The sequence below is a fragment of the Condylura cristata genome, unplaced genomic scaffold, assembly GCF_000260355.1.
Source record: "Condylura cristata isolate star-nosed mole 26May11 unplaced genomic scaffold, ConCri1.0 scaffold00002, whole genome shotgun sequence".
NCBI lineage: Eukaryota > Metazoa > Chordata > Mammalia > Eulipotyphla > Talpidae > Condylura > Condylura cristata.
Window position 1 is genome coordinate 2,135,029 of NW_004567103.1, and position 18,476 is coordinate 2,153,504.

The following is an 18,476-nucleotide window of genomic DNA, read 5'->3' on the forward strand; positions in this document are numbered from 1 at the left end:
GCTATTCTCTGCGTAAGCGTAGCCGGAAATCAGGTGCTTTAAGGTGATCAAGCACTGCTGCCTAACATGCAGCTTAAGGCCGTGTTTCCCCGATTGTCACATCCACATCCTGGTCACACGTCTTCCCTCCAGTCCGAGTCCGGTCGTGCCGTTATCTGACACCCCCTTTCCTCCCCGTTAACAGCTGCCTCTCAGCTTTTTTTGTGTCTCACAGCAGACGAGCCTGTGTTGTCTTCCAACAGCTTACCAGTTAGCCTTTTACACGTCAGCCTCACCTCCCTGGGTTGGTTTCCAGGCGGCATGAGGTCACCTCTGTTCCCATCAACTGAGTAGTCTCTCTGCTCCGGCCCGCGCCAGTTCTGTTATCAGCTGTTTAGTTTTCAGTCTGCTTTTCTGGCTCTCTCCTGCTCCATTGTCCTTTTTTTCTGTCTCCAGGCAGTCACCATCTGTAGTTTCCAACAAGTCAGGACACTGGCGGCCTCCCTCCATGGGTCGTTCTTCACAAGTGTGGTGTCTGGCTTGCTCTGTGTTGCATTTCTAGAGTCGGCTTCTTAGTATTGTTACACACTCTCACACACTCAGGCCGTGGGGCTTTGAATCTTCATGTGTAAATATTTTTAGAGCTATAATTTCTTATTATAAAGTTTCAAATTTTTTTCAAGAAAAGAACTGGCAGGTGTTCCTGAGGGAAAGTGCTGAGTCTAGTTCCAGCAATCTGCACGGGGAAGGACCACACAGTACCACCCGCCAGCCCACACTTGGAACCAGCTTTCTCAAGTGTAGCAAGGACCCTCGTCAGGATGCAGGTCTCCCAGAGCCGCCTTCCCACGGCGGGTGGTTTCCAGCGCCACCACGTCCAGGCACCCCTCCTCGTGACATCCGTTTGCTCTTCAGGACATCTCTGTCTGAATCTCTGCCGGCTATGTTGGGAATGTTCGGAGATGCAGTGAAAGTTTGTGTACTCAAAAAGTCAGGCTGTTCTTCCAGGAAGATATTGGTCAGGACTTGTTCTGTGGGGCTGTGCTTGTACTTTGTGTTTTGGCTGGGGGATTGAAGCACGGCTCTCTGTAAGGTGCTGGCTTTAAAGCAACCACCTGGCGAGACCCTCCCATTCTAGGCATCCTTGGAAATCCTGTTAGTTTCCCTCTTTCAGTCCTTTTCTTCCCATTTCTTTTATTGCTGGCTCCACTTCCTGCGAGTATCTCTCAAGTGCTGTGCCACATTAGCCAAGACGCAGTTTGTTGGCACCTTCCTGGTGAGGCGAGGCAGAGCCCTTCTCATGCCCTGGACCCACTGGGCCCTCGCTGCTGCCCTGCTGAGGCAGAGCTGACTCTTGAGTTACTGTTCTCCATGGGGCTTCCTCACATCTCCAGTGTCCTGGAGTGGGGTTTTGCTCTCTAGAGCAGCCTTCTGCCCCTTGCACACTTTTCCGATAATTATTTTAGTTTTATTTCATTCTTTCCAGAACTTGCAGTGTTTTCCTTTGATTCTGAGAGGCTTATCAACAGGTCTAACAAGTATTCCTCATTTTTTCCTCTTTGCTTTGCCTACAGCCATTCCTTTTTTTATTTCCCCATCTTCCAGCTACGTCTCCATCTGTTGTAACCTTTTCTTCCCAACTCTGCCAGTGCGCTCCAGTCTGAGAACATGCTCCCATCCCTCTGCCAATGCTGCTCCCAGATGCTGTCAGATCTCAGACAATTTTCTAGTTGGGGAGAATCATTCTCAATCTTCTGATGCATTAAGCATCTATTTGTAGTTCTGTTTCCATGTTTGTCCTTGAGGCTGTGTGCAGAGGTTGCTTCTCCCGTGCGCAGCTCACTGGGAGGCAGTGTGTCACGACTCCTGTGTCTCCCTTGATGCGCTTCCTGGGCGGCTCTGCTCTCGTCTTCACTCTGCAGGATGGGTTCTCTTTTCTAGCGGTGTCAGCCCCTGCTCCAGCCCTGTGGCTTGCCCAGGGGCCCCAGAGAGCAGCAGGCCTTCTTTCATTGGGTTTGAGCTCCTCACATTGTGCAGCTATGACTCCAGCAAGACCACCTCCAGGCTTTCATAAGCAGTCAGAAGTCACTTTCCATTGCTGCTTAGTTCACGCTCTCACGCGTGGCTCCTGCTGGGCACCCTGTTGGTAATCGTTTCCCGTGTCATTCTCTCCTTTAAGAATCACTAGTTTTCATCTAGAAACCATGGTGTTTGAAGAGCGGTTCAGTGCTTTTAGCATGTCAGCACCTGTGGGTGCTTTTAGCATGTCAGCACCTGTGCCCAGCACCTGCTGGGCGCTGCGTGTCTCTCTCCCACTGTTACCCAAGAGCTTTCTTGGGCCTCGAGGTGAAGAGCCCAGATATTCTAGGTGCAGCCAGGTGCTGTTCTTTCATGGGTGGTTTGGCAGTTTCTTCTCCCCTTCCAGGGGAATTTCCCTGCGTTCATGGAGTTCTTGATAGGTGCTGTCTGCAAGGAGTAACTCAAACCTCATGGAATTTTCCCCAAGTGAGAGTGAACATTTCGGTCTGCCAGTGTGTCTAGAAGATGATCCCTTTCTTGGAGCAGTCGGCCATTAATTGTTCTGAACATGACGAAAGGAGTTCTGACCAAGGAGGGGCCCGCTCTGCGCCCCTTCCGGGGCCTTTGCCTCACTGACCTCATTCTGAGCATCCTTCGTGTGTTTGAAGAAATGGGACAAGGAAGGATTCCCAGCTCACCTGTGGGGGGCCTGCCAGACAAGCCTGCCCCCAGGCCACAGTTACATGCCTGCCTGGGTGTCAGATCCTGGGCAAGGCCAGACTACCTTTCCCTCCTGCGGTTTTTTTTTTTTTTAAGATTTTTATTTATGCATACAGAACTGGGGTACAGGGGTGCACAGAGGTGCAGGGGTGATGAGAGGATTCACCAGAGACAGAGTGGGGAGCAGAGCAGGCAGATCAACAAGGTATACTGCTGAGGGGAGCAGCGGGTGGGTCAGGAGAGGTCGGGCGGGTCAGGAGAGGTCTGCCGTGCCATGAGGTCACCTCCAGGGCAGGCAGGGCTCAAACTCATGCAGAAGTGGCTTTCGATTCTTAGTGCTGCACTTTAACCCGCTGCGCCACCACCTCCTGCCATTTTTAAGTCTTTTGTTCCTTAGTAAATATCTTTACACATGAACCTATTACATTGTCACTCTGTGTTGATGATAACTGCAGTGTCTGAAGACTTGGTAAGTGTGACTTACGTAGCTGCTGATTCTGTGTCTTTCATAATGCTGTTATTTGAGACTTTTGGGCTTCTTGATTGATCGGTTTTGTAAGAATGGGACTTGAGCCATGACTTGAGAGTCCCTTCATCCAAGAAAGATACATACCTGCCTCTACCACATGCTTGGGTCACCAGCAAGCCTTAGCAGATTTTCTTTCTTTCTGACAGACCTGTATTCTTAAACACACAGCAGGCTACAAAACACTTGACATTACAGCTGTCAGAGGCAACAGATTTTACGGCAGGGAGTCCACGGTAGAAGCCAGGATCGCCTTTGCTCAGGTGCAAGGAACCGCTCATCGCTTTCTTACTCTACCTTTGTGTTAGAGGCTCTTCCTTCTCCTGTTTTCTGCTGGAAGGCCTCTTCCTCCCCCCGTCTCTCCCCTCCATGGCCTGCTTCTTGGACTATTTTGGGGCTTCTTTGCGCTATCTGCCACCCTGACCCTGACCCTGGACGGCTCTAGACTAAGATCTTGGCTCAGTGTTGTCCAGCCGCAGGGCTAGTGTAAAACTCACACGAGGGTTCTGACTCCAGTGCTGAGAGCAGGTGACTTCCACCTTCTGGTGTCCAGGTCAAATCAAGTCTGTTCCTCATGGGCCTTCATTGTGGAATAGAGTTTCTCCTAGGTCGTGTTTATATTGAGAGTGTGGAGCCATTTGGGGTTCCTGGCCTCTTGCTGGGTTCTGTCATCATGATAGAATCGGATAAGCCTTTGGTCTTTGTCCCAGCACCTGACGTTGAGCGCCTCAGAACCTCCTGAGTGATGGAGTATTTCCCGTTATTCACAACAAACCCTTTAAAGCAGCCTAAGTTGATGCTAGTGAAATGACTCTTGGGGGGGCACCAAGATACCTGCAGGGTGGGGACTGATCAGGGGAACCTGAGCTGGGGAAAGAGATGGGGTGCTGGAGATAACTACTCGGGCTGCATAATGAAACTTTGACAAAAACGGAAACAGTGAGACTCAGGAGTGCCCAGGTCTGTGAACACAGACTCCCGGACTCCTGGGGAGCACAAGCTCAGGGAGCACCCAGGCCCCGCTTTTGCAGGAAGGCTGACCGTCCGGACTCCTGGGGAGCACAGGCTTGAGCTCTGACCTTCCCGAACTCGCCCTCTTGCCTCTTCGCCTGGCTGTCGGTGTCTTTTGTAGTAAATAGTAAGCCTAAGTTCCTGAGTGCCTTGAGTTGTTCACAAGTATTCAAACTGAAATTATATTTTGGGAGCACTAGACTTGTAGGGTCCAGCCCACCTGCAGCTTGTGTCTGAAACGGAGGCCATCTGGGGACTCGGGGAAGGCAATGCCGCAGTTGGCTTGCCGGGCAGCGGGCAGTGTCTCCTACAGATCAGTGAACTGCTGCGCTGAAGAAGCCGGCCGTGGCCAGCCGTGGCCAGGCCCGCCTGTCTCCGTCCTGGGGAGGGGAGGCGAGGCAGGGGAGTGGCTCTTGTGGCAGCAGACTGGGCAGCAGGAGGCACAGGCTCAGCTTCCTCCCTCTCTCCCGCTTCACTTGTTCTCTGAGGACTGGTCTTGGGGCCCCTTGCTGGCTTGGCGTATGCTTAAGAACACATTTTCGTTTCCTCTTGTTCTCCCTTACCTAGCACTGGGGACAGTTTTATAGCAGGATGGCAGTGTCTGGCCCACCCTATTCATCCACTGTTTCTTGATCATTTATTTATGCTTCATATCAATTGTCTGTTTTTACTTCGGCTTAAAGTATTTGTGGTTTTGCAAGATGATACGAGAAGAGTCAGTCAATAAAAATACTCCATCGGGGTAACATGACAAGATCCCAATAACTGGACAGAGTGGAGCGAGCACTGGGTGACCAGGGCAGGAGAACGGTGTTAGCAAGTCCGCATGGATGGCCGGGGCTTCATCAGAACAACTCAAGTGAACAATGTTATGTTGGCTGGAGGCCAGGATTTGTTTGTTAATTGTTTTTTAAGTGACAAAGATTTACAACACTGCCTCTCGGGTACATGTGCACACTTCTTAAGCTGTATGTTCTCATATCGCACCTACCACCTAAGTTCCAGCAGCCTTCGACTGTCGTCAGTCACTGAACTCCCTGGCCCCTTTGCTCCCACGCATGAGCAAAATCATCCTGCATTTGTCTTTTCTCCTTCCGACTTACTTCCCTTAACATAATTTGTCAAAAATGGCAAAATTTCATCCTTGGCATTCCACCACACTTATGTGCCAGTTTCCGAACCTGCTCTCTGGCCTTGGGCCCCCGGCTACCGCCTCGGCCCGGCTGCTGGCAGGGCTGCAGGGAACACAGGAGCGCAGCTCCCCGCTGCGTCAGTGTTTTGCACTCTGAATAGACACCTGCGAGGGGAATTGCTGACTCATGTAGTACATCTGCGTTTAGTATTTTGAGGAACCTCCATACTGTTTTTCATGGGGGCTGGGACCCGTCTACATTCCCACCAGCAGTGTCAAGGGCTCTGTGCTCTCCACACCCTCACCAGTACTTGCTTCTGGCCAGAAATTATCAGCTCGTTATCCTTTTGAACTGAACGGTAAGGAAAACATACCAAAACTTATGGGATGATGCTCATACACTTCCTGGGAAAATACTGGCGGGCAGTATGTGTACACACAGATAAACACAACACCAGTATACATATTGTGCTGGAAATTTTGCTTAATCTCACTGTCCCAACTTTCTGATATTGCTGGGGATTAGCTTGCCCACAATTGTCAGCCAGAGCTGGAATTCAGAGCCAGTCCTGCCTCAGCCCAAAGCGTATACAGATACTGTGATGTGCTTATTGTTTTTTGAGTCTTAAAATCTCCCTAGCACCAGCATTCCTTTTGCTTTGGTATCTTTGAAGAGATTAGTGCTAGAAACTTAAAATATGTTTACCCTTATAGGAGGAAAAAAGTGAGCCAGACGAGAATTTGAAAGACCTTCAAAATGAAGAAGAGACTGATGATCCATTGACAATTATAAAAGCAATCTTGCTGCAGGTATGTAGAGAGTGTGGGTATATTTGTGTGTCAGATGAGTAGGGGTGTGTGTGTGAGAGAGTGATTTTGTGGGTAGTGCTAGTACTGTTAACTGTCAGTCCTCTTTCTTAAAATATTCTCCATGTCTACTTTTAAAATTTTTATTACAAATTTTCTGGTAAGAAATATATGTGCATGGTGTATGGTTTGAGAGAGGAAAAAACCCTAGATAATCTATGAGGAAAAAAATGTAAGTAAGCCAAGGATCCAGTCATTACTAACACTTTAAAATATATTTTTTGTAATATTTTCTTGTGTGTTTGAACTGGACTGTGATTGGGGGGCCGGGGGGATATCATTGTCATTTCAAAGAGACTTGGCGTTGACTTTACACTTTGTTAGAATTCACTGTTTTTCATGTGACCCTCTCGCATGTGCTCCCCTAAAGTTATGTCCCCCTCTCATTTCTGATGTTGGTGATGCCTCAAGCATTTGCTCAGCTGTAAGGGTGGCAGGTGTCCTTTCATTTACTCCTTCCTTCCTGAACACTTCCTGTAGGACTCACCTAAGTCCCTGAGCTGTCCCGACCTGGCCCTGGCTTAGCTTGGTAGGCTCCCATCGAGCTCTAACACAGACTGGAGCTTACTCCACACCGCCTCTGTCCTGACAGTTCTGGAGGCGGGGCGCCCACTATCAGGAGGGGTGGGTTTCCCCTGAGGCCACCCTCCCTGCCTTGCAGATGCTGCCTCCTCACTGTCCATTCACGGCCTCTGTGAGTGCAAGTCCCATGTCTGCTGTGCGTCCAGATGTCCTCCTGTCATAAGGACACAGTCAGCTTGGACGAGTCTTCATCTACATTTAAAATTTCTCTTCTTTTGAAGTAGCTGTGTGAATACACATGTGGTTACCCAGCATCCTGCTGGCCCGCCCAGCTCATAGCGTCACAGCTAAATTGCATCCCATTTCCTTACCTTTGTGTGTATCTTTCCTAAGGAGGAGAGTAATCTAATTCTCGTTGATCAACTGGGCCAGAAACTCTTGAAAAAGATAGGAATATCTTGGAACAAGAAATACAGAAAGCAGTATGGACCGCTGCGAAAGGTAACGCTGGCGTCTTTACCGGAAGCCCTGTCCCAGGAAATCTTAGTTATGATCCCATCACTGTGCGCCCCTAAAAGTGAAATCAGAATTTTTATGCAATAGTTAGGATTCAGTTACATACTTACTAAATATTGAGTAATTTGTCAAGGAATCAAGAAGTAAGTAAGTAGAAAAAAAGAGTGGATGGGCCTTTTAATAAGAACATCAGAGAATGTCACAAAGTTCACACCCTGAAGCCTTTCACTTCCTTAACGTCATCAGGTGTTCACCTGAATATCACTTGGGCTTTCTTCCACACAGGTCTAGTCCACTTCCTCACCTGTGGTGAGATGTGCAAACTGCTGCCAAAAATGAGATAACAGGTCTACTGCAACTAGCAAACACTTAGGGTGCATCCAGGCTCTTTCTGTGGGGGCAGAAGGCTTACCTACTTCATGGGGTGTTTCTGTGCGTCCCTAACTTAGACCAGGTTCACAAGGCAGTGTCGGCCCAGAGACCCTGAGGCCATCGACTCGAATGGGTCTTCACTGTGAGGGGTTGACTCAGTGTTTCAGTATTTCAAGTGTGCCAAAATTAGCCGTGAAGGTTTTTAAAAATACACATAACCCTGTATTGGCTTGAGGAATTTAACTTGTATCAGTTTTTTCTTGGCTGACTGATAGAGATTGAATTTGATTAGATGTTTGGCATTTTCCATTAATGTGGTGAATTCTATTGAGTGACCTTTCTAGCTATAACCCAATCTTACATTTCTGGAGTCAGCAACTCTTAGTCATGGTGGGTCTCTGGGTGTTGCTGAATTCAGTTGTTCGCTCACATGTTTATTAAGGATTTTTGTGTTGAGAGTTACCACTCTTTAATTTCTCTCTCTCTCTTTTTTTTTTTTTTTTTTGTGATGTCCTCGACAGATTTTAGTGTCAGGATTATATAAGACTCATAAAACAACTAGGGAAATAATCCCTTTTTTATATTCTTGGAAGGAATTTCTTTAAGTTGATTATTACTGCTTTTTAAAATGTTTGATTAAACTGTTTAGACCTAGAAGTTTTGTGATAAGACTTTTAAATTATGGTGTTAATATCTCTAACTATAGGGTTATGTAGATTTTCTGTCACTTCTTGCATTGTTTTAAGAAATTATATTTTTTAAGGATTTTTCCCTTTTATGATATCAAATTTATGGACATAAAGTGGTTCAGGTCTTCAACGTCAAGCATTTTCTTTTCCATTTGCTCTTCTGCCCCATTATCTCTTCTTTCTAGGACTCCAGTTAAATGTATGATATCTCCTCACATGTCTTGGGTGCTCTGAAGCCCACCCCCCACCCCCACGACTCCTCACTACCACCTGCTTCAGTTTGGTACTTTCCATCCACCCACTTCCAGGACCTTTGCCTGTCTTCTGCTGGATCCAGTCTATTAAACTCAGTCAGTGACCTTTTTGTTTCAGTCATCAGCTATATTAGTTCCACTTAGTTGTTTATTTAATTGTCCATTTCTCTGCTGAAATTCCCCATCTGAGCCTAATCTGTCCATCCTTTTCCTATAAGTTAACAGATTTATAAAGCTATTTCCTGGATTATTTTTGGGTCTGTTTCTATTAACATTTCTACTTTTTCCTTGAATATTGACTCTTATCTCTTGATTGTAAATTTCATTGTCCTTTTGATTTTCACGTCATTACATTGCCTACTACACCCTGGGGATGATGTGTAGACAGTAGATTATTTTTTGTCCTAAACAGTGTTGCATTATATTCTAACAGACCATTAAACAACTTGGAAGTTATCTTGGTGCTGTGGAAGCTTCCTTTTCGGGCTTTGCGTGGGTGGGCCTATTGTCCGTCCCAGGGGGTTCTTGTTCCCAGAGCTCCCGTGGGCTGTCCTGAGGGCAGAGTTGAGCAGATTATTGTCTGTGGGCAAACATGACCTACTGCCTGTTTTTGAACAGCCATGCTAAAAATGTCTTTACTTTTTTTCTTTCTGGTGGAAGGTATTTTATTAAAGCCAAATCACTGTAACAGTTACATTTTTAAAAGATTATTCTTCATAAAATTATCAATTTCCATTGGAGTATATTTATGAGACAAGAGAGTATTTCTAAACCCCCTTTTTTTTTTTTTTTTGGCCTCTATACCCAACATTAATCATGCAAAGCTCAAGTTTCCCTCCAAGGGTTCTTGTTTCAAATCTTGCCATTTAATTCTCTGAGAAATTTATTTGAGGTGTGGTCAAAACATTTAAAGTAATTGCATTTCCTTTTGCATCAGTTAGAGAAAATTCATACGGTGAATAAATGCCAAATTTGAACTTTCTGATTTTTAAAAAACATTATTCGAAGTTAATATGGGCTTAAAATTGAAAATGGTTATTTTCTTTAAATTGTATATTTATACTTGCATGTCCTCTAGTCTGTCTCCTAGTCCACAAAGCTGAAAATTTTTATTACTCGTACATTTTAAGGAAAAGTATGCCCGACTTCGGCCTCAGACACGGCCTTTGGAGGATATTGGTGGAAGCCCAGGGTGTTTGTGCGCCCGGGGTGTTTGTCACAGTCCCTGGCAGTCTTGAGCCGTGTGCTCTTTCTCCCCGGGTGCAGGCTGCTAAATCTGCTCAGATCTTGAACCTCCCGCCTTTGCTTTCTGCTGGCTTCCTTGGCTCTGGGGCTGTTTTCTGTGTACCTTTCAAGAGCCAGCCCAAGGATGGAGAGGGATTGGATGCACATTTGGGGCACTGTTACAGTATTTTCTCTCTGCAGACTTCGGGGAGATTCTCGGATTCTGTCTCCACAGCCCAGCTAGTCTCCTGCCCATGCTGGAGCTCTCCCCACTCACTCCTGCCTACTTGGGCTGGGGGATGGGTACGTGATTTATGTCACTGGCCTCCTTCCTCCCCTTCTAGGCTTGCCTTTGGCTACTTTCCAGCAGTTATTTTCATTATTTTGTCTGGAATTCATCATTTTTATCAGGATGGTTTTGTCAGGAAGATCAGTCTAGTAAACATTTTCTACTATTATGAGAACCAGAATGCACTGAAGTTTGAGGTTTTAGAGGGTTAATCCACAGCTGTGAAGCAAAGGGAAAATTGTCTACACAAAACTTTACTACTCAGAAATTTCATTGTTGTTATTTTATTGTGCCTATAATAAATTAAGCACAAAGTCCACTTTTATATACACTGTTAACAGTAATGTCTTTGTAACATATGTTCTTTGCCCTTATGTTTTTGATAACACTTTTGATTAGAAAGTTGGCCACAGTTTAATTCTTTCTAAGGGAAAGAAAATCTTTTTTCTCATTTGGTGGATGGGTTTAAGCCAATGTTACGTTTAGTTCCCAAGTGATTTTCTGTGTACAGTATAGTTACACGGCAGCAAAAGAGAGGGGTGCACAGGACCACGTGACGCTAAGAGAGGAGAGAGGAGCCGGAAGGGAGAGGGTAGACAAGCCCACCTTCTGCTTCTGGGAAAACTTAAGGACTAGGCTGCAGGAGCATGACGAGGCTTTTTGTGTTGAGAGTCCCGAGCGCGCGTCTGCTCCCGGGAGAGAGCGTTCAGCTTAGGTGGTGTCCGTCGTGTTATTTGGGCTCGTGACTAGTACTTTATTCCAGCAGACTGAGCTGGGACACTGGTCCTCACAGGGTCTTCTGCGGTGCCTCTCTGTGCAACTGCCTTTGTTCACACTATGCAACGGTTATTTTTCAACATCCCAAAAGTGCTTATTCCACCCAATCTGTCTCATCAGAGTTGAAACCTTTAAAAAAGTGTCACTGAGGTATAATAACTGTATTTTTATTTCTCTATGCATTTGTTTTAGATTGTGGCATGGCAACTTCCTTAATATAGCTATTAGGCTATTTAACAACACACTATAATTTTTACTAAATGCTTCAATATGGCCCAAGAGGATTTTCTTTCCCTCCTAGGTGACCAGGCCAAAATTAAAGATGATATTGAAAAATAGCTAATCGAAGAAAGGAACAAAAATTTCTTTTTTTTTTTTAATCATGACTAATTTTAAAAATTTTATTAACCTGTTATTTTTTGTTTCTTTCTTCCTTTATAGTTCTTACAGCTTCATTCTCAGGTATTTCTGCTCAGTTCAGATGAAAATACAGTTAGTCTCCTGAAGACCCGTCCTCTCCAGGCTGAATCTGATAGCCAGAGGAACAGCAGTCAGCGGGCTTCCAAGACACTCCGTTCAGAGTCCCAAAGAGTGGATGATCAAACCCCCTGCCCCCACTGGTTTGATATAAATGATTCCAAAGTCCAGCCAATCAAGGAGGAGGATATTGAACAGCAATTTCAGGGTAAAGAAAGTGCCTACATGTTGTTTTACCGGAAATCTCAGTTGCAGAGACCCCCTGAAGGTACGGACAGAGAATGACCCTGTGTGTTTAAGTTAATGGCTTCAGAAGGTGACTATTGAATGCTGTTTTGAATTCTTATCCTTTTAAAAGATTTTTTCTTGAGCCATTTTAGAAAATTTTTTTTTAAAGATTTATTGATTTGTGCATACAGAACTGGGGTACAGGCCAAGGTGCAGGGGCGGCGAGAGGATTCATCAGAGACAGGGGGGGGAGCAGAACAGGCACATCGATGAAGTATATTTAAAGAGCATTGAAGCAGTAGAATTTTTCCACATTGGTTTACAGAATTGGCTATCTTTCATTTGTTCTATTGTTCTGTTTTTCACATGGGAAAACTGATATTCAGAGAAAGTTAGCATTCACACAGATAGTAGTTTTCCAGACTCTGGCACAGTCCTTCCTGGTTTTCGTTGCTGCCTTCTAAGCCAGATTTCATTGAATGTGGTTTTGTTTACAGCTCAAGGCAACCCAAGATACAGGGTCCCGTGTCACTTGCTGAGTGAAATGGATGCAGCCAACATTGAACTACAAGCAAAAAGGCAATTATCACTTCCTGTTAGAGTTTGGGTGGTTTTTCTGGAGAATGAAGATTTAATGCAGGTCTTAAGTATTTAATCATAAAAATTAAAAAGACAAAGCTGAGCATGCAATGCCGGTGTCTGCTTAGCTGCTGCTGAATCAGAGTGAGTTGCCCTGCCTGTGGGGGTGAAGGGGCAGCGGCCATGCCGGGATAGGGTGGGGCCTGAGAAGGGCACGGGGCCTGGTGCGCACGCGGCTGCACTGGTGGCTGTGTCCTGGGTGAAGCCAGCCCGCCGTGTGTTAGGTGGAGTGGAAACTAATGTGCTAACAGGCTAGAGGTGGCAAAGGAAGAAACCACAGGTTCTGTAAACTCTTAGGCTTAATGTCAATATGGCACGACCATAAAGACCCTTCAGGAGATGGTTTGTGAGAATATAAGTCTCGTTCTCCTCTTGGGAGGCCTAAGCTCAGAGCTGACCAGATTGGTGCGGCTTGGGGCTAGGAATGGACATGCCCGAGACCTCCTGTGGACTGACCATATGGCAGTGAGGTGTTCAGCCTTTCTGTCATTGACTGGGAGCGAGGAGAAGAGGTGGCAGGTAAGTTGAATGGCAAGCCAAGAGCAGGGGAAATCTCAACAAAAATTAAGACTCTAGAAAGAGAAAAATTTAACAGTGAAATATTTTAAGTGAAGAATAACCTGCATGAGTGACCTAGATGAGAAGTTGGCATTTAAAAAAGTACAGCCCAAGAGGTTTGTCAGCCTGCAGAAGCTCTTTCATGTGGTCAGTGAAACAGCGCCGCCCTCCCCTCACGCGCCCCCCATCCCCCCCGCAGCAGAGCCGGGGCCTAGCCTTGAGGCAGCTGCTAGGATTCAGAGCAGCAGCCAGTGCCTGGCTGCTGAGCACGTGTACGCGGGAGAGGGGCTCGGGCAGTTGGCAGTGGCAGGAGAGGCTAAGGTGAAGCCCGCTTAGAGGCCACTTCCAGCAGTCTGCCCTGGTGCCTCAGAGGCTCGGGAGACTCGCGCCTCGCTTGTTCAGGGTCCTGCATAGTATGTATCGGAACAGTTTGTCCTTGAGATTCAGCAGCAGAATTGAATTTTCGCTGTTCAGTGGGAAGCTAAAAGGAGTCCATTTGAAGCACAGAAGAAAAGGGTGTTAGTTGCAGCTACTTAGCTGGAATAGGGTTGTTGGTGGCATACATCAAATATTGGGGGTTTGTGATGTAACATGGTCTCAGGAAAAACAGCCTTGATGTAATTTTTCTGTTCATCTTTAAAGGGCAGAATATGATTCTACAAACAATAATTTTGAATTGCATCTCCACTTGGGTCCTCATTATCATTTCTTCAACGGGGCCCTGCACCCTGTAGTCTCTCAGACAGAAAGCATGTGGGATTTGACCTTTGATAAAAGAAAAACTTTAGGAGATCTTCGGCAGTCAATATTTCAGGTAAATTAGCCTTGCTTCCTCTCAATTTGGGCTCAAGACCCCTCTCCAGTTGCGTTCTCCTTTCTGAAAATCCTGTTTAGGAGACAACTATTTATTTGTCAAGCCACGGAGGGCGGCCTGGTGTCTTCTTGCGGGTAACACACACCTCAGGCAGGCCCCGCCCTCATGGGTCCTCAGGTGGACTCAAGCCTGATGGTGTTTTGTTTTGCAGGAATAAAGAGTAGAGGTTGGGGAAACAAATGAAAGAGAATCTTTCTTTAAAAGGAGTGAAAAGATGAAGATCAGCACATTGCTTAAAACCAAAAACAAAAGAAACGATTCACATTCTGTCTCCAGCAAGAGAGAGCTTTTGTCACCGGGGTTCCCAAGTTAGGGTGAAAACACCACTGTGTGCCGGCCGGTTGTAGTGGCCCTCGGCGCTTACAGGGCTTTTACATGCTCACACCTTCTGGTTGGGAGCCCCAGGAAGCCCTGCTCACCCCATTTCAAAGATGCCACCCGTGATCTGCCGGGCCTTAAGTCCAGTTGTGGGACAAGCAGGCGCCAGCCCTGGCCTCCCGCGCCCCGTCCTCTGTCTCCTCTAGCTGCTTCTGCTCGAGGAAAGGACTCTAGGAAGGGGAAGGTTTGTTGTTCTTTTGGAAAAAATATGTTTTCTGAAAAGCTATTAATTACCAAAATTATAAGCTGTCTTTTAAATTTCCTCTTGTTAAAAAAAAAGGCCAATTTCTTTTTTTATCTTTGGTGGAGTTGAATGATTTTTAAATATTGAATCAGTATCAGGATTTTTAAATTTATGTTATGTTTTGAACTTTGCATTAAAGACTCACTTCTGAGCCAGCCCTGGCGGTGCTGGTCTGCGAGTTGGAGTGGGCCCTCTCTGGGCCGACGTTCCAAACGGAAAGGAGCTGCCTCGCCTCCCACTCCAGAGGCGCTGCGGGCTGCTTTTTGGTTGTTTTAGTGCACATCTCTGTTCTCATAGAAGTACGCCCGCGGCAAGCTGCTGGGAGATTGAACAATTGACTCCTGTTTATAAGTTAGAAATTTCTTTTTCAGTCTAATGCTCTCCCAACTCAGCTATTTTGGCGCCCTCAGAAATTTCTTTTTAAGGAGAATTATTTTATTGTATCATAGTGTGGAAAGCAACTCAGGGGATGCTATTTTGCGTGGTCACTGCATCAGTGGGAACCCCACTTTCCACTACAGTGCGTGCTTCCCTTAAAGTAACAGGAATCAGGGTGTGTTGGAGCAGGAGGGCTGTTTGTGCCCCCCCACCGGGTGCCAGGGCCCCTCGCGCAGTGGAGGGGCTGCTTAGTGGGCGTCGTGCTCTTGCCTGGGCCGGAGTCCTCAGTCACGGGTGCACCGGCCCTCCCCGGGGCTGGCTGGCTGAGCACGTGTGTCTCAGTGCCACGTTTCTGGTGTTGGGAGGTGCAGGGTGCTCGTGGGCCTTTTCCTGCGCCAGCTGTGTGTGCAGCACGCCCAGGCGTCACCCAGCCTGGAAATGGGGTGGGTGACTTGTCTGGTTCTCTGCTTTCATTCACATTGCAGCTGTTAGAGTTCTGGGAAGGAGACATGGTGCTCAGTGTCGCCAAGTTCGTGCCAGCAGGACTTCATGTTTACCAGACACTCGATGGTAAGAAGATCCCCAGACACAGCAGCTCATTTTATAGTTTTAGATTTTGTGGGGCTCATCTGAGCTTGTCTGCGCTTGGCCGGCTTTTACCTACAGCCGCTACTTGCCGCGACTTTCTCCAATGTGAAGACTGCGATCCGCTTTCACATCATTCACCCAGTTTTCTTATTTTAAAGGACACAAAATGTTTTGTATTCAGAAATTAGCACTGCCTCCTTACCAGAACAATTTTTTTTTTAGAATTTGGACTTTCTTTTTGTATCACCACGGTTATCTGGGTAAAATGGTTGCTCGAAAAATGAATGACTCAGCTTTAGTCTTTGTAGCAAAACAAAGGTAGTGTGAGAGCTTAAAAGGCCTTTACAGCAAGGCAGCATAGTAGTGGCGTCTGTTCCAGCCTGGGCCAAGTACTGCACTAGGTGTTTTATGTAAATGACCTCATTTGATTCTCACAAATGCTTTTATCCCTGTGGCATAACGAGGGAACTGGAGCAGCTCCTGAAGGGCCAGGCGGCTCGGCTGCCCTGCTCAGTGTTGGGCATGGTGGCCTTTGTGTGACTGCACGGGCAAGCATGTTAAATGGGGAGGCCAGAAGCTACAGCATGATAGCGGAATAAGGAAAATGAAGGTCAAATCAGACATAGCCACTGCCACGCCTTCCCACCTTAGGAGGCTGCTTCCAGGCAGAAAGTACTACCGCTTTATTTCAGTCGCTGTTCACGATCATGGTGCTGGTCTCCTTGATACTCTCATCTTCCTAGGAGATGACCTGACACTGTGTGAAATCAAAATTGCTGATGGGGAAGACATCTTTGTATGGAATGGAGTGGAGGTAAGAAAGGATTGACAGTGTAGTCATGATAGTTCGGACTTTCTGTTGTTGCTACGAACTTTGTAGCATCTGGGTGGAAGCAGTGAGGGCTTAGAAAACTGCGGGCATGACCAGTGGTGGGCATGGTCGGTGCATCTCCTGTGGAGCAGCTGTTTACCTGGCACCATCATGCCAGGCTGTGTGCCCGGTGGAGGTGCCAAGGCAAGTCCGTCAGTTGTGCCCTTAGGCGTGTGCTGGACTAAGTGCCGAGGGGCCGTGCTGCCAGTCCCCTCTCATGAGTCCCTTGGAGGGGACGTGTGGCCTCTTCCTACATCAAGAAAGGGGCAAGGAGCATCCAAGCCGCTCAGTGGACTGTCCTTGGGTCATCTGTGTGTCCAGGGCCTCTTTGCCACCACTGGGGACTCACATCTCTGGAGAGCTACCTGAGAGTCTCCAGACAAACATCTGATGTTGCCCTGATAAAGGGATTCCTGAGAACTTTCACATGAGGGAAGACCATGACACTTGCTCTCTGGAGTAGCCTTTTACTTTATGTTGACTTGACCTTAGCAAGTGTAAAGTGTAGCAATGGTTGTCTGGGTGCCGTTGTAGGTTGGCGGAGTCCAGATTTCAACTGGAAGTGACTGTGAACCTCTGCTGCTGAACGTGCTTCATGTGACCACAAGCACAGATGGGGAACACTGTCAGCAGCTGATGGAATCGCCCCACGTCTTCCCGTCTAACGCTGAAGTGGGCGCTGTGTTCACAGCTTTCGCCATCCCGGCGGGAGCGGTCTTCATCAACAACACCGAGTCGGCGGGAGAGGAGAACTGGGCCGCCGTTCCCCAGGAGGACTTGAAGAAGACATTCAGAGAACAAGGAGTCAGAAACGGAAGCTCGCTTCTAATTCAGGATGCAAGTCATAGTGACAGCAGGTAACTCACTGGAAGGGGTTTCTTTTTAAAGTTATTTTAACGTTAAGACTTTGTCATTGTGTAGAGTAAAAAAAAATGTTCTAGGTTAGGCAGCTTGGAGAAGAAAGTTTTATGATGGGACTTGACACAGTAAACTAGACATACTCTAGATTACTGACTATAAAGAAGAGCCCTATCAAATGAACTCCTATAGTCCTCATGCTAAAACTGAAGGCACTTTCTTACAAAGAAAATTCTGGAGAAAGGCATTAAAATCATCTCTAAATTTGTCTTAACATTTGGTTACAATAAAGCCCATAAAGCTCCTCGTTTTCATCAGAATCCATTTTCCACCTCTGGGAGCCTCCCGTGCGGCCCGGATAAGACCTTCCTCCTGAGGAGAGGCGCCTGAGTTCCAGATGTCACCTGGGGCTCAGAAGTGCTGCCTGACTCCGGCCTGTTGTCCTTGTTAGTAGGACATTTCCGCAGCTGTTGAGTCATGCACGGTACGCCTCAGACTTCCATCGTGAAGACTCTGGTTACTGTGTGATCCAGTTTCCCGCCTTATCAGTGCTGTGAGCAGACTCTTACTGTGTAAGGTGGTTAGAGGCAGCACTCTGAAATGACTGATTTAAGCTCTGCATATCATTGTCATTTCTGAGAGCTGCTTTCCAGACATTCATTCTGCCCCTGACTATTTAATATTGTCATCTATTCCTTTAGTAAGAGTGTGATGCATTATTTAAAAAAAAAAAGATTCATTTATGCATACAGAACTAGGGAAAGGCCAGAGGTGCAGGGGGTGAGAGGATTCACCAGAGACAAGGTGGGGAGCAGAACAGCAGGCTGATGAAGTACACTGCTGAGGGGAACCAGCAGGCAGGTCAGGAGAGGTCTGCCCATGTGGGTCACTCCTTGGCAGTGCTGCACTTTAAGCCGTTGCGCCGCCAGGGAGGATCCTGTGATGCATTCTTCAGCCTTGGGAAGTTTACAGTGAAGACAGGAGACCAGTTCCTCTGGCCCTGCCAATATTGAGCTCTGTTAACCTTCCTGTTTTTCTGAACTTTTTTTGTTTTGAAAGTTCTTTGTTTTTAAACAAAATAATGGTTTTTTTGAGGCTAGTGTTATCTGCCCCCCCCCTTTGTTTGGAGACTCTTCCTATGCTTTGCTTGATGGCTACAGGACTGTTGATGTTACATTTGCTCCCAATTCCTGTGTCACAATGCAATGCAGTACAGTGTAGTGTTGGGGCCCCCTTTATGCAAGCAGTGCAGCGGAGTGCAGTGCAGTGATAAGGCCCTTCTGTGCAGGCAGTGCTGTGGAGAGGCCTTCTGTATATGCAGGCAGTGCGTGGTCAGGCCCCCCTACATGCAGGCAGTGTGTGGTCAGGCCCCCCTACATGCAGGCAGTGCATGGTCAGGCCCCCCCTATATGCAGGCAGTGCGTGGTCAGGCCCCCCCTATATGCAGGGAGTGCGTGGTCAGGCCCCCCCTATATGCAGGCAGTGC

At 47.0% G+C, this 18,476-nt stretch overlaps 1 protein-coding gene across 3 annotated transcripts in view; it reads left to right on the forward strand.

Moving 5' to 3' along the window:
* USP40 (ubiquitin specific peptidase 40) overlaps positions 1-18,476 on the forward strand; it is a 56,169-nt gene that overhangs the window by 12,485 nt on the left and 25,208 nt on the right. For all 3 annotated transcript variants that reach the window (XR_001145667.1, XM_012727925.1, XM_012727934.1), the window contains exons 8-15: positions 6,102-6,197; positions 7,170-7,277; positions 11,339-11,642; positions 12,100-12,181; positions 13,442-13,613; positions 15,159-15,243; positions 16,005-16,075; positions 16,667-16,989. Coding sequence is in view for 2 of the 3 variants with exons in the window: in XM_012727925.1 (XP_012583379.1) it covers positions 6,102-6,197; positions 7,170-7,277; positions 11,339-11,642; positions 12,100-12,181; positions 13,442-13,613; positions 15,159-15,243; positions 16,005-16,075; positions 16,667-16,989 (1,241 nt within the window). In the remaining variant the exon portion in view is untranslated. The remainder of the gene's footprint in view (positions 1-6,101; positions 6,198-7,169; positions 7,278-11,338; positions 11,643-12,099; positions 12,182-13,441; positions 13,614-15,158; positions 15,244-16,004; positions 16,076-16,666; positions 16,990-18,476) is intronic.